Genomic DNA, 14,267 nt, shown 5'->3' with positions numbered 1-14,267 from the left:
TCACTGCCAGCATCAGTTCTCCAAGGGAGGTCCTTCCTTCCGCCTCAGTGGCAAGTCATCATCACCGATGCCAGCCTTCTAGGATGGGGAGCCGTGTTCCATCAGAAAGTGGCCCAAGGACGCTGGAATCCACAGGAAGCTCTTCTCCCTTTCTTCTGGAGATCAGAGCAATCTTCCTGGCCCTTCTTCACTGGCAGCCTCTCCTCTCCGGCAAGCCGGTCCGTATTTAGTCGGACAACACCACGGCTGTGGCGTACATAAACCACCAGGGGGGCATGCGCAGCAAGCCAGTAATGTCAGAAGTGGCCAAGATACTCCGCTGGGCAGAACGTTACGTTCCGGCAATCTCCGCCGTTCACATTCCAGGGGTGGAAAATTGGGCAGCCGACTTTGAGTCGTCAAGGCCTAGCGTCAGGCGAATGGTCCCTTCATCCCACGGTTTTCAATCAGATATGCCACCATTGGGGCACTCCGGACGTCGATCTCATGGCATCTCGGATGAACCACAAAGTTCCGCGTTTCGTAGCCAGGTCCAGGGACCCTCTAGCCGTCGCATCCGACGCTCTAGTAATTCCGTGGTCCCAGTTCCAACTTCCTTTTCTGTTCCCGCCTCTGGCCTTGATCCCACGAGTGGTCAAAAAGATAAAATCGGAAGGCGTACCAGTGATTCTAGTCGCTCCAGATTGGCCGAGACGACCTTGGTACGCAGAGCTGGTGAACATGCTCGCGGACGTTCCCTGGAAACTTCCAGTCCGTGCAGACCTTCTCTCGCAAGGCCCCCTTTACCACGAGAATTCTCATTCTCTGAGTTTAATGGCATGGCCATTGAGGCTGCGATCCTGAGTGAATCAGGCTTGTCCAACCAGGTGATTCAGACTATGATCAGAGCCAGAAAACCAGCCTCTTCCCGCATTTACCATAGGTACTGGAAGACTTTTTTCCGTTGGTGCGATGATAAAGTCTTTCCAATGTCCTTCTCCATTCCATCTATACTTGGTTTTCTCCAGTCTGGCTTAGATGCGGGGCTGTCCCTCAGTACCCTCAAGGGCCAGGTCTCCGCTCTTTCTATCCTCTTCCAAAGAGAGCTCGCTTCCTTACCGCAGGTCAAAACCTTTCTCCAAGGGGTCACCCATGTGGCTCCTCCTCATCATTCGCCGATAGACCCGTGGGATCTCAATCTCGTCCTTAGCGCTCTCCAGAAGGCGCCGTTCGAGCCTATCCAGGACATTCCTTTGTCCCTTCTCTCGTGGAAGCTAACCTTTTTGATTGCCATTACATCCATCAGAAGAGTTTCTGAGTTGGCGGCCTTGTCATGTCGTTCCCCTTACCTGATTCTCATCAGGATAAGGTCGTCCTCAGGCCCGTTCCTGATTTTCTTCCAAAGGTGGTATCCTCTTTCCACATCAATGAGGATATCGTTCTCCCATCTTTTTGTCCTGCTCCTTCTCACCCTCTTGAGAAGTCTCTCCACAAACTGGACGTAGTTAGAGCCTTGCGTGTCTATCTCGCCAGGACCGCTTCTTTTCGTCAGTCCGATTCCTTGCTGATCATCTCTGAAGGTCGCCGGAAAGGGCTTCCGGCATCTAAATCCACGATTGCTCGCTGGATTCATTCTACCATTCTGGAAGCGTACCGACTTCAGGAAAAACGGCCCCCTCCAGGAGTGAGAGCTCACTCTACCCGGGCAGTGGCGGCTTCGTGGGCAGTTCGTCACCAGGCTTCGGCCTTGCAAATTTGCAGGGCCGCAACCTGGTCGTCCTTGCACACCTTTGCGAGATTCTACAGGGTTCATACCCAGGCCTCGTCTGATGCAGTTGTTGGTAGGAAGGTTCTGCAGGCGGCGGTGGCTCACGGGCCGACCTAAGCCTTTCCGGTTCTTTCGTTCCTTATTGCTGTTCCCGCCCTTGGGACTGCTTTGGAACGTCCCATGGTAATCTGTATCCCCCAATAAGGCGATAAAGAAAGATGGATTTTTGGTTCTTACTGTAAAATCTCTTTCTTGGAGCCTTCATTGGGGGACACAGCACCCTCCCTGTTTCAGTTGTACCGTGTTGGGCTTTGAGCTCCTTGTTGGGTTGGTACATATGTTTAAAGTTCCGTGGCTTCTCCTACTGCTTTCTCACCAACTGAGGTACTTGGTATCTGTCGGGTGTATACTGCCGGGGAGGAGCCAATTTTCTTGTTTTTGCATAGTTTCAGCCTCCTAGCAGCATACGCCCCATGGTAATCTGTGTCCCCCAATGAAGGCTCCAAGAAAGAGATTTTACGGTAAGAACCAAAAATCCATCTTTTCTCCTGACAGCGGGGCTCTCAGTGCCAGCACTACAAGGTGCCTGAACGCCATTAAATGCAGATTAATGGCATTATTTTACATGACCGGTTCCCTTTTTAAAAGGGTTTTCTCATCCTTTGTGTTCAGGAGTGCGCCGCACCCCATTCCCTCTGCTTCCCACTTTCCTGAGAGAGGGTGTGCTCTTGATTATTGTAAGTTTGGACCCATGGCATGGTTGCACTGCTGAACCTGAGCTGTGCGCACTTCCATTCTTTAAGTTCAGGCAGTTTTGCCTCTGCAGTGTTGGCTTAGCAGATGGGAACTAAAGCCAGCAGGATCAAGCGATCTGTCCATCTTCAGATCTATTGAAGAATAGCTTGTAAGCGCTGCCTTCCTTGCCTAGGAGACCGACCACCACTCGTAGATAGCAGGGTGTCTGGTAGCATAGGTTATGGAGCGGTAAGCAATACAACGAAAAATTCCTCTGTTCTTGAGACAGGAGAAACATTTTAAGAAGATGTAAATTTCAAAGTACTTGCCGATACAAACTGCTTTGAAATGTTACTAATTAGAGAACTGCAGAATATCCTTTTAGAAAAACAAAAAAGTCATTGAGGCCTGATTAACTGTCTTAAAGAGATGAAGAAATGGGCAGAAAAGTTAGGACCGGGTTTAGAGTAACAGAGTAAGGTGGACACTTAACTAAATTCTTCATTTGATGTTACTATTGTGCTGTAGTTATTTGTGTGTTCCGCCACATTCTACGAATTTTCCTTCTGTATTTGGATAAGTGGACAAAGTCCTTTTTAAAAGTGGAAATTTTCTTTTATATTAAACCAGAATCTTGCGTAAAAAATTAAGCTGAGTATAAAAAAAAATTGAGATCATATTGGACAGTGACAAGTCACTTACTGTTGCTTTTGAATTCCCAAAAAAGACATGAAAATCTAGTAAAGTTTTTGCATTAAGTGACCTCACACAATCATTCTTAAAAGTGGATTGTTAAACAACATTTTGTGTGGCGTTTTCTTATATTAGGTCACCTTAATCTGTTGATTGCATTAAAAGGAATGTCAGATGTGAAAATAAATTATTCCATTTATGGACACAATGTATTAATGTGTTATGCAGATAAGTACATATTTACATGATTAATGTAAAAATACCCTTTACCGTAGAAGTGATTGTAGCACTATAAATCCTAACAATGTGCAAAATATGCAACACAAAGCTATACATTCTGGTTAAATGTTTATTAAAATTTCTTCCACAGCATCTAATGGGAAATATCTCTGCCCCAAGATCTATTTCAATCATCGCTGCTTCTCAGGTCCTTATCTAAACAAAGGAAGGATAGCAGAGCTGCCCAAGTCCGTGGGTCCGGGAAACTGTGTTTTGGTCCTGAAAGAGGTACTGTGCAACCTAGAAGAACATATGGGAAGACAAAGTTACTCAGATTGTCATATGGGCCAATATTTTGTCCTGCACTAATGCAATGGATGAAAAGGCGGGTAGTATGTTGGCAAGCAGTGCTTCACCAGTACCTTGGAGTGGTCAGTGTGTAAACTAGTAATCTCCAAAAAAAAAACATTGAAATTGAGTGTGAACACAGCCGATTGTCCCCAGTTATTGCCTAGATGTGTTTTCATGCATAACAATCCTTTCATGAAAGTAATCAATAATTTTTTTACATTTGTAATAATTAAAACTACATGGTGATCCATATTTATCATATTTATTTTTTGTAATGTTTTGGGTTTTTTATTTCTATTTCCAGTACGTTATTGTGGAGACAGCCATCTTGCCTTGATTTCTTCTAGTATTTAGGAGATTCACTGCAGCGTGGACCACGGAACCCGCAGTCTGGAGATTACTCATTGATTTTGTTAGAATGTGTTGTGGCCATTCTTTGAACTCTTATGCGTAGATCACTGAGCAGAGAAGGGGAGGAAGTTAGCTTTGACCATGACTAATTGTGAATGTTGTGATTCTTTACCTATTTATAGGTGCTATCTTTCTTTGTAATGCTGCCTTTGATAATAATGAATTGACAACTGGAAAGGGGTTTCTACGAAAATAAAAACGCCAGACCATTTGTGGGCTAATGCTTGTTTCATGATTATCTTGCCAAGTAAACAAACTGCCGATCATTTCATGAACGCGCAAGATGCTAATTCATCTGGTGAAGTGATCTTTTATACAGCATAAAGCATCATCATTCTCTTCAGTTTTTCGTCCCGTGTAAATCGGGCTTTTACTGCTTTGAACAATGGCAGCGTAAGCATGCTGAGCAATCTAGCTATCTTTTTCTTTGGTCGTGCACATGACAGCGCGGGAAACACCTGGGGGACCGAACCTGAACAGTAACATTGACTTCCTTGTGAAGTCATGTTTGGTACAGACCCCAAACTTCACTGTTTGCGTTCGCCCATCTCTAGTCATGGGGATTTGGTCTTGCAGCTGGTGCATTGTCACTGCCTTTTAAGGTAATAAAAGTTAGGACCCACTGAGAGGTTCATTGTGACATGGCAGTGGGCTTCATACAGTCTGATCAGAATAAAATCCAAAAAAGAGAAACAGATTCGGCACCGCTCCACCACCGTGATCTCTTAAACAAATCTAAAGAGACCCTTCACACACTATATGAACGCCACGTACCCCAGGAACGGGTGCTCAATCCTGAAGAAATATAACAAAATCCAATAGCACAATGAAAGAAAAAAGGATGGCACTCTTTGCATTGCTCCCAAGCCCATGCATTTTTATCCATGAAATAAAGACTTATACTTTTGGTAACGGTGAGTGCCATCCTTTTTTCTTTCATTGTGCAGTCAGATCAGAATGTTAAACTAAGAACCTTGTGTTCAGTTAAATCTATTTTCGCCTAGCGGCACCAGATCAGTGTGGTGTTTTTTTTTTTGTTTTTTTTTTTGTCGCATTTCAGGTGAGATGAATCTGTGCTGCACTTTATGTCCATGCTCAGTAGTTACCAGTGCTGTGGGGTCGTAGTGGAGATGAATCTGTGCTGCACTTTATGTACATGCTCAGTGGTGACCATTGCTGTGGGGTCGTAGATGAGTTGAATCTGTGCTGCACTTTATGTACATGCTCAGCAGTGACCAGTGCTGTGGAGTCGTAGTGGAGATGAATCTGTGCTGCACTTTATGTACATGCTCAGTAGTGACCAGTGCTGTGGGGTCCTAGTGGAGATGAATCTGTGCTGCACTTTATGTACATACTCAGTGGTGACCATTGCTGTGGAGTCGTAGATGAGTTGAATCTGTGCTGCACTTTATGCACATGCTCAGTAGTGACCAGTGCTGTGGGGTCGGGGAAATTGAGGGGTCAGAGGTTTGATTTACCGACTCCACAGCCCTGCTTCAAAGGAGTAGAAAAATAACATCAATAAGGGCTACAGAGTCGCCAGGCTGCTATGGTAACCCAAATGACATCTGTGATTGTATTGCGGGGGGTTTATGATCGACTTAATAGACCTGGTCCGTTTTCTCTCAACCCACTCCACATGCCGCTGATCTAACCTTAGCTAGCCATTGACAACTACATCTGAGGCCGGGGTCACACGAGCGTATATTCTCTCATCCGTGAGAATCGAGTCAATTATGCAAATGACACTGATCGGAGACTGATCCTACTGTGATCTGATTCTCTTGGATGAGGAGAAGATGGAGAAAAAAACTTCAGTCTCCTCCATTCTGCCAGTCCTTCAAAATCCGACTGCATCGTATGTCATCCGAGTGCAGTCCGGTGGTTTCCACGCACTCATCGGATGGCTAAGCGCAATCTGAATAGCAGATGAAACTCGGGCGTGCTGCAAATTTTTCCTCGGACTCATGTTTTTTTATATCACACTTGGATCCATAATACGGTTGTCTGCACAAGTTATTAAATTGCTGCGCATTCTACCTTCAATCGATCCGGAGCCAGCTGTAGGACACAGGTGACAGCCGTAGTGTATGGGTTGGGCTTGCTCCACATTTCATACAGCCATAACCAACATGTAATGTACACATATGTCAGGAAGGCATTCATATACAGATACATTACATATACACATTTTAAAAACGTCAGAAAAATGGATGTTAATAGGTTATTCTCTGATTGTTCATTTCCCTTTTAATTAGAGGTTCAGTTAAAAGAACAGTTTTTCAGACCTGTGATTGTTCTTCGTTCGTTCCCTGTAATCGTGGCTCTGCCTTGAGTATATTTGGTCTGTAATGCTTACATTTACAAGGAGTTCTCTACAAATATTGAGAGCTTTATATCTTGTTTTGTCTTTAACCACAGGTGTTATCATTAATCATCAATGCCGCGTACAAGCCCAGCAGGGTTCTGCGGGAACTGGAATTACAGGATGAGCCATTGTGGCCTCAACGTGCAGAGATACTGAAAGCCAAGTAAGCTCCTCTTATCCATACCGCTATCATACTACCTTGATGCGTAAGATTTTAGTAGAAATCGGATAGGTCTATTGTTTCTCCATAAAAATGTTTGTCGTTCATCACCAGAGATGAGCGAACCTGAGCTTAAAAGTTTGGGGTTCATGCGAGACAGTTTGTGTCCAGTGCTAAACGCCGAACACGTTTTCTCCCGGACGTTCGTTGCAGTGTTCAAAGTTCCGGGGGAAGTCTGGGAGCAGAGAGGGTGAGTTCGGGTACAGTTCTCATGACCGAATTTTGGAATAAGGGTCGAGTACAATAACCTGAACGTCCACGGGTCCGCTCATCCCTAATTATTACCTACCCACTGGATAGTGATAACGGTTAGGTTGTTGTAGATCCCATAGAGTGCCGTCTTATCTGCCATAGATATATGAAAGAAGACTAGATTGGTTTTCTTTCTCTCCCCCTTGCCCTGTTTAGCTGTTATAGTGCTCTAAAGATCACCTTCACTATTGAAATCAGAGGTAGCATGTTAATGCTTAAAGGGAATCTGTCAGCAGGTTTTTGCCACCTAATCTGAGAGCAGCAAAATGTAGGGGCAGAGACCCTGATTCCAGTAATGTCAATTGCTGGGTTGCTTAGTGTAGTTTTGATACAGTCATGGTTTTATCAGGAGGAGATGATCACTAGAGAACTATTAAACCTGCTGCCAGGTAGTCCTCAATATTCATGAGGTTTGTATAACCCTGCCCTTACTGCTGATTGGTGTACTTTCTGTGTACACTTTGCATAGGCAGAAAGCTGGCAATCAGGGTTGTGGGTGGGGTTATACAGAGCTCAACATTCAGAGAACTACCAGATCTGTGGGAGAGAAAACGGCGGTTTTCGTAAAATAACAGCAAGCAGCCCAGTAAGAGACACATCACTGGAATCAGCGTCTCTCCCCCTATATCATGCTGCTCTCTGATGAGTTAGCATAAAACATGCTGACAGATTACGTTTTAGGGACATATCCAATTTTCTTTTTATCGCTTTATTTTATTTTTCTGTTGACATGGCCATGAGAGGACTTGTATATTTGCAAGATGACTAGTGGTAATGAATTACATCATTCATTTTCACATATAAAGAAATAAAATAGGTGGGGGAATGTCAAGTGAGGACAAATGGTAAAAAAATAGTAATTCCGTTATTGTCTTTTGGGTCTTGTTGTTCTGTGATCATTGTGCCAAAAAAAATGACCTGGTAACATGTTTCTTCAGGTTCGTATAATTATAGGTTACCAAAGTTGTGTATGTTTTTTTTTTTTGTTTTATTATTAATTCCATAGTAGCGGGACGCTATATGTGAAAGGAGCCTGAAATAACCAGCGAGCGTTTTCCTGTGCAGTTAGCGAATGCACACATTGGTTAGTGAGTGGCCGGCCTCAGCCGTGTTCACACAGTGACTGCTGATCACACACCACGCATGGGTCTAGCGGGGCTTCTGCCCACCTCAGTGGTTGTGCCCCTGCCTTAACCCCTTCACGACCAGAGGTATTTTCCTTTTTGCGTGTTTGTTTTTGGCTCCCCTTCTTCCCAGAGTCATAACTTTTTATACTGTGCCTTAACCCCTTCACGACCAGAGGTATTTTCATTTTTGCGTGTTTGTTTTTGGCTCCCCTTCTTCCCAGAGTCATAACTTTTTATATTTTTCATTCAATATGGCCATGTGAGGGCTTGTATTTTGCAGGATGAGTTGTTGTACTTTTCAGTAGCACCATTGGTTTTAACACATTGTGTACTGGAAAACAGGAAAAAAGAATTCTAAGTGTGGTGAAATTGCAAAAAAAGTTCCACATTTGGGCTGCAACTCTATGTAGATGGGAGGAGCTAGAGGCAGAGCTCCGCCCTCCTCACCCTGCCATCTAGATATCTTATTAGTAGCAGCCACCATCTTCTCTCTCTCTCAGTAATGGTGAAGTCCATCTTCACGGCGTACAGATCTTACCTCAGACTTGAGCATTTTGATAGTGACCAATTCACACGTTTACAGTCTGATTTATTTGATTTGTGCTGGTCGTAGTTCGGGCAGCACGAGTTGGTGACAAATGCCCTTGTAAGTGATCAGTGTACTCCTAGTAGCCAAAGTGGTACACAAAAGCACTGCGAGAAAACTGCAGTCTTGGAGTTCTGAGCCCTGTTTTCTATACAGTAGGGCACTATATTCAGTTGGCAGAACCTCTTCATTATGTTAACAAAAATATATCATTTATTTATTTTTTAAAATTGAAACTAATTATTAATCTTTTCATGCTGTGATTTTTTTTTTTTTTACTTTTCAGATATAAAGGTAAAACATACCGTGCTACAGTGGAGCTGGTGAGAACCTCAGACCAGGTGTCGGAGTTCTGTCGGAAAACTTGTATTAAACTTGAATGTTGCCCAAATCTCTTTGGACCGCTGATGGTTCATGATCAGTGCTCTGAAAACTGTTCAGTGCTAACAAAGACTAAGTACAGTAAGTATTAGCACTGCAGTGTCTGCCGTCCTCCCTGTCCGGTGGGGTTCAGATGGCCGTATATCACGATTTGTGAAAGAACCTCAAGGCTCGGTCTGACCGGAGGTCTCCTAATGCTAACTTACAACCTGCTATACAATATGCCTTTAAGGCTACGATTCCAGGTGTAGAGACCCCCAATCTGTCTGGGCACTGCGCTCTGTATCCGCACCATGAAGTATGGATGTCTCAACCAGTCCTAAGGGGAAAAATAATAAAGGAGACTCTGTTTAAATTATTTTCTTGACTGGTTTCTGCTCATATTTGAGTGAAATCATTTAAGTCCTGCCCTGTTCCCAAATATATATGCACAGTAAAAGGAAAACTGTAAGCAAGGTCACGCTGCCCCAACCAGAAAGAGGGAAAAAGGGAGGCATATCTAAAGAAGAATGTAAGGCTGTCTGCAGAAATTGCAGGGCACAAATGAGATTATTTAAAGCTGACAATGAATTGAGGCTTGCAAGAGATGTCAAAAGTAATAATATAGGATTTTGAGGATATGTCAAAAGTAAAAGAAAAGTCAAAGATGCTATAGGATTTTTACAGGATGAAAATGATGAAATGGTAAGACAGGATGTTGAGAAGGCCGAACTTTTAAATTCCTATTTTGCATCTGTTTTCTCTCAGAAAGGAAATGTAACATCAACGGTTCTTCACTGTCCTATTAAGGTAATAGAAGAATCCAGGATATCTATAAACAGAAAGTTAGTGAGGAAACACTTGGCTAACCTAAATGAATTTAAGTCTCCAGGTCCAGATGAGTTACACCCCAGAATTCTGAAGGCGATAGCAGAAGAAATCTTGTATTGTTCAACATCTTTATCAATGATTTAGATGAAGGAATTGAGGGTAAACTGATTAAATTTGCTGATGGCACAAAGCTAGGAGGAGGGATAGCTAATACTAGAGAAGAGAGAGAGAGGATTCAAAAATATATAAATAAACTGGAGCAGTGGGCAGCAACTAACAGAATGGTTTTTAACAGGTTAAAGTGCAAAGTACTACATCTGGGCAATAAAATTTAAAAAAAAAAAAAAGCATACAAAATGGGAGGAATAGGGCTAAGCAACAGCACATGTGAAAAAGACTTGGGCATACTAATTGATCACAGACTGAATACGAGTCAACAGTGTGATGCAGAAGCAAAAAAGGCAAATGCAATTCTAGGATGTATAAACAGAAGCTACCAGTCTAGATCACGTGAAGTCATTGCTCTCCATTCCTCTTTGGTCAGACCTCATCTGGAATACTGTGTCCAGTTTTGGGCGCCACATTTTAAAAAAGATATCAACAAACTGGAGCAAGTTCAGAAAAGAGTGACCAGAATGGTGACTGGTCTGCAAACCCTGTCTTATGAGGAAAGGTTGCAGGATTTGGGAATGTTTAATCTGCAAAAGAGAAGACTGAGAGGAGACTTAATAGCTGTCTACAAATATCTCAAGGGCTGTCACATTGCAGAAGGATCATTGTTATGAATGGGTCACCGAGGAGAAAAAAGCCAAACAAGCTAAGTCACAGAAAACCAGAGAGGTTGGTATCTATGCAGATTGCAGATCCCTGATCCTACCGCACAACTAGCAGCAGCCGTGGAGCGTACCTACGATGATCCTAGACGCCTCAGCACGGCCGGAGGACTAAATAAGCCTAAAGCAGGAAAAGGGGAAAACTAACTGCCCCTGAGCAGACCCCAAAGAAAAGACAGCCCCCACACATGTATTGACAGTGAAACAAGATGAAAGCACAAACACAGGCATGAAAATAGTCTGAGCAAACGATGGGGCCCAAACTAACTAGAAAGGGAAAGACACTGTCTGCAACCTGCAAAAAACCCTACAAAAATACTGTCCAACACTTCTGATAGCAAAATTAAGCCTGAAGTCACTAGACTTCTCCCACTATATCAGCACTCTGAAATATTCTGAGACAGAGCAAAAAGAGGCCAAACCAGTAAGGGACAAAAAGCAAATCGGCAAAATAAGAGTGGAAATTCAGCACAGCCCCCAGCCGGGGCTGACTGACCACACAAAAACTAAATAGACCAACAAAATCAAGTGTGAACATTAGCAGAAAAACTTAGCTTTAGATGACTGGAACAGAGCAGAAAACCAAGAGCTGACAAGCCAGAAGGAATCACCAGCAACTGAATAGGGCGTCGGCTGTCTTAAATCCAATCTGAGATTCCTGAGGTCCAATCGTCATCCTCATTCTCAGGTGGCAGATCTCCACCGATCAAATCAGCCTCACTACCTCCCGTCACCACCAGAGGGAGTCCGAAAGGAGAACTCACAACTGGTGAACCAGAGAATGAACTCACAACAGATCATCTTTATTCTCATTTGCACAAGGAAAGACTAGAAGCAATGGGATGAAACTGAATGGGAGAAGACACAGATTAGATGTTAGAAAAAACTTTTTGACAGAGTGATCAATGAGTGGAACAGGCTGCCACGAGAGGTGGTGAGTTCTCCTTCAATAGAAGTCTTCATAGGCGGGACAGACATCTGTCTGGGATGATTTAGCGAATCCTGCTTTGAGCAGGCGGTTGGACCAGATGGCCCAGGAGGTCCCTTCCAACTCTACGATTCTATGATTTGGAGACTGGACACTGTTATGAATGAGTCACCGGAGGAGGGAAAAAAAAAAAAACACAAGCTAAGTCCAGAAAACCGGAGAGGTTGGAAGCTAGCAGATTGCAGACCCCTGATCCTATTCACCACAACTAACAGTAGCCGTGAGGGGTTCCTACGGTGCCCTAGACCCCTCGTCACAGCCGGAGAGCTAAATAAGCCTAAAGAAAGGGGAAATCTAAACTGCCCCAGAGCAGACCCCAAAGCAATAGACAGCCCCCAACATGTATTGTCGGTGAAAAACAGATGAAAACACAAACACAGACAGAGACAGGCTGAGCAAATGATGGGGCCCAACTAACTAGATAGGAAAGGACAGAAAAGATGCTGGCTGAAATCACGCAAAAAACCCTGCCAAAAATAATGTCCAACACGTCTGATAGAAAAGGCCCTGAAGTCACTAGACTTCAAAATCACTATATCAGCACTCAGGTATATTCTGAAGACAGAGCAAAGAGATCAACTGATCAGAGACAAAAATGGAGTTCAGCCTGTCCCAACCTGGGCAGGCTGAACACAAACACTAAGTAAACAGACAAAATCTCATGGAAAAATAGCAGAGCAAAAACTTAGCTTTTAGTAGACAGGAACTAAACTGGATGCCAGAGCTCAGAGCAGAAAGGATCACCAGCAAACCCTGCAGGGCGTCGGCTGCCTTATATCCACTCAGAAATTCCGGATGTCCAATCACACTCCACCTGTTCAGATGACAGGTTCTTCCCATCCAGATCAATTTCACTACCTCCTTTCACCAGGAGAGGGAGTTCATCAGACATCAGAGGTGAAGGAGAAATTGAACTCATAACATGACACATTAACAGGTTGTTGTTTTTGTTTTTTGTTTTTTATTATTGCTGAAACCATAGAGCCATATTTCACAGCACAGGGGTTTTGTCACTGTGGAATAAATCTTGTGTGGGTGTCCTCTGTTGGGTAGAGCGGGTGCATGGCTATCTTCTCTAACAACCAGGATCCCAGCTGATTAACCATTTAGTTGCCATTGTCAATAGCAACCAAGCAAGTGACTTGCTGAGGGCCCCGTCTCTGAGCTCATTTTTACTGGAAGTCCCCAGGTAAATGTATTTTCCTTCCCAAAAAATCAATCCTTTTTTAATGACATAATATACTGATTTTATTTTATGGGCGTAGGCAGACAGAACTGTCCGGTGGCTCTCCCTACTCAAATGTGACAGCTTAATGTATCTCTATGCAGCTGTCACACTCTGGTCAGGAGAGCCGACAGTCAGTCCATCCACCACTTTTCAATTTTGTCTTACTCACCCTTGATTACTTGCTTTTCAGTGGGGGCTTGACTCATGGAACCAGAACTGATTCCACACATGGGACTCTAAAATGCCCCATTAGATGGAGCGGTGGCCACCTCTTTGTTGTCTTCAGGATGATGTAAAATCTGTGCACTGAGCTTGGCTATTCCTGTCAGTACCATAGACAATAAATAGAGCATTTCATGGCTGTGTACCCTGGATTCGTTGGGGTCCCAGCAGGCTGACCCCTACTAATCAGCATATCACCCCCACTCATTAATATGGTTGAAATCTGCTGCAAACTTTCAAGGGAAAAATAACCAAGAATTGCATCAGATTTCAAAAATCTCATTCACTTTGCTGGTACTGTAAAATGCTGCGTGTTTTCCTAACCACATTCAAAATGTACAAAATGTAACATATGCACATAGTCATACAATTTTCCATAGAACTTTGAGCACCACCGGTCTTTTCCTGAGAACTTGCATCAGAATGTCTGTCCACCTCTAGTTCCCACCCTCCATAGGAGATGAGACTTGCTGCTTTTAGGGTGTGTGTACACGTTGCGGTTTCTGCTGCGGATGTTTCCGCGCAGATTTTGCTAAATTCGCAGGTAGAATGACCTGCGTTTTACCTGCGGATTTAGTGCAGATTTACTGCAGATGTTGTGCGGATTTCACCTGCGTTTTTACACCTGCGGATTCCTATAATGGAAGAGGTGTAAAAACGCAGAGTAATCCGCACAGAGAATTGACATGCTGCGGATTCAAAACCGTAGTATGTGCACAGCGTTTATTTGACCTTTGAATATAATGGTACTGTACACCGCAGGAGAATCTGCTGCGGATCCACAGGCCCAGAATCCGCAACGTGTGCACATACCCTTGAGATTCTTTCTCAGTATTGAGTAAAATCTGTCTTCACGGAGTAGAGATTTTACCCTTCAATTAAGAGTGAAAGTTTAATCCAGGGGCAGAAATAAGCAAATTTCTCTAATGGTAAGATATATTACAAAGTTTATTTTCAAATCTGCCATTGATTTACGAAATAAAAATTAAAAAGGTGATTACTGATTAACCAGTTTAGGATCAGGCCATTTTCCCTGTTCCCGACCAGTCACCTTTTTTGCGTTTTATTCTGCACATGCTTTTCATGGCTGAAGAAT

General features: G+C 43.6%; 1 protein-coding gene across 1 annotated transcript in view; it reads left to right on the top strand.

Moving 5' to 3' along the window:
* Positions 1-14,267, top strand: part of SFMBT1 (Scm like with four mbt domains 1) — a 145,939-nt gene that overhangs the window by 108,896 nt on the left and 22,776 nt on the right. The window contains exons 15-17 of the mRNA XM_073574374.1: positions 3,546-3,682; positions 6,578-6,687; positions 8,996-9,171. Of these exons, the coding sequence (XP_073430475.1) occupies positions 3,546-3,682; positions 6,578-6,687; positions 8,996-9,171 (423 nt within the window). The remainder of the gene's footprint in view (positions 1-3,545; positions 3,683-6,577; positions 6,688-8,995; positions 9,172-14,267) is intronic.

Source organism: Dendrobates tinctorius, unplaced genomic scaffold, assembly GCF_039654945.1.
Source record: "Dendrobates tinctorius isolate UK_male_01 unplaced genomic scaffold, ASM3965494v1 ptg000038l, whole genome shotgun sequence".
Classification (NCBI taxonomy): Eukaryota; Metazoa; Chordata; class Amphibia; order Anura; family Dendrobatidae; genus Dendrobates; species Dendrobates tinctorius.
The sequence above is the reverse complement of the archived record's forward strand: the minus strand, read 5'-3'. Positions and strand labels throughout refer to the sequence as shown.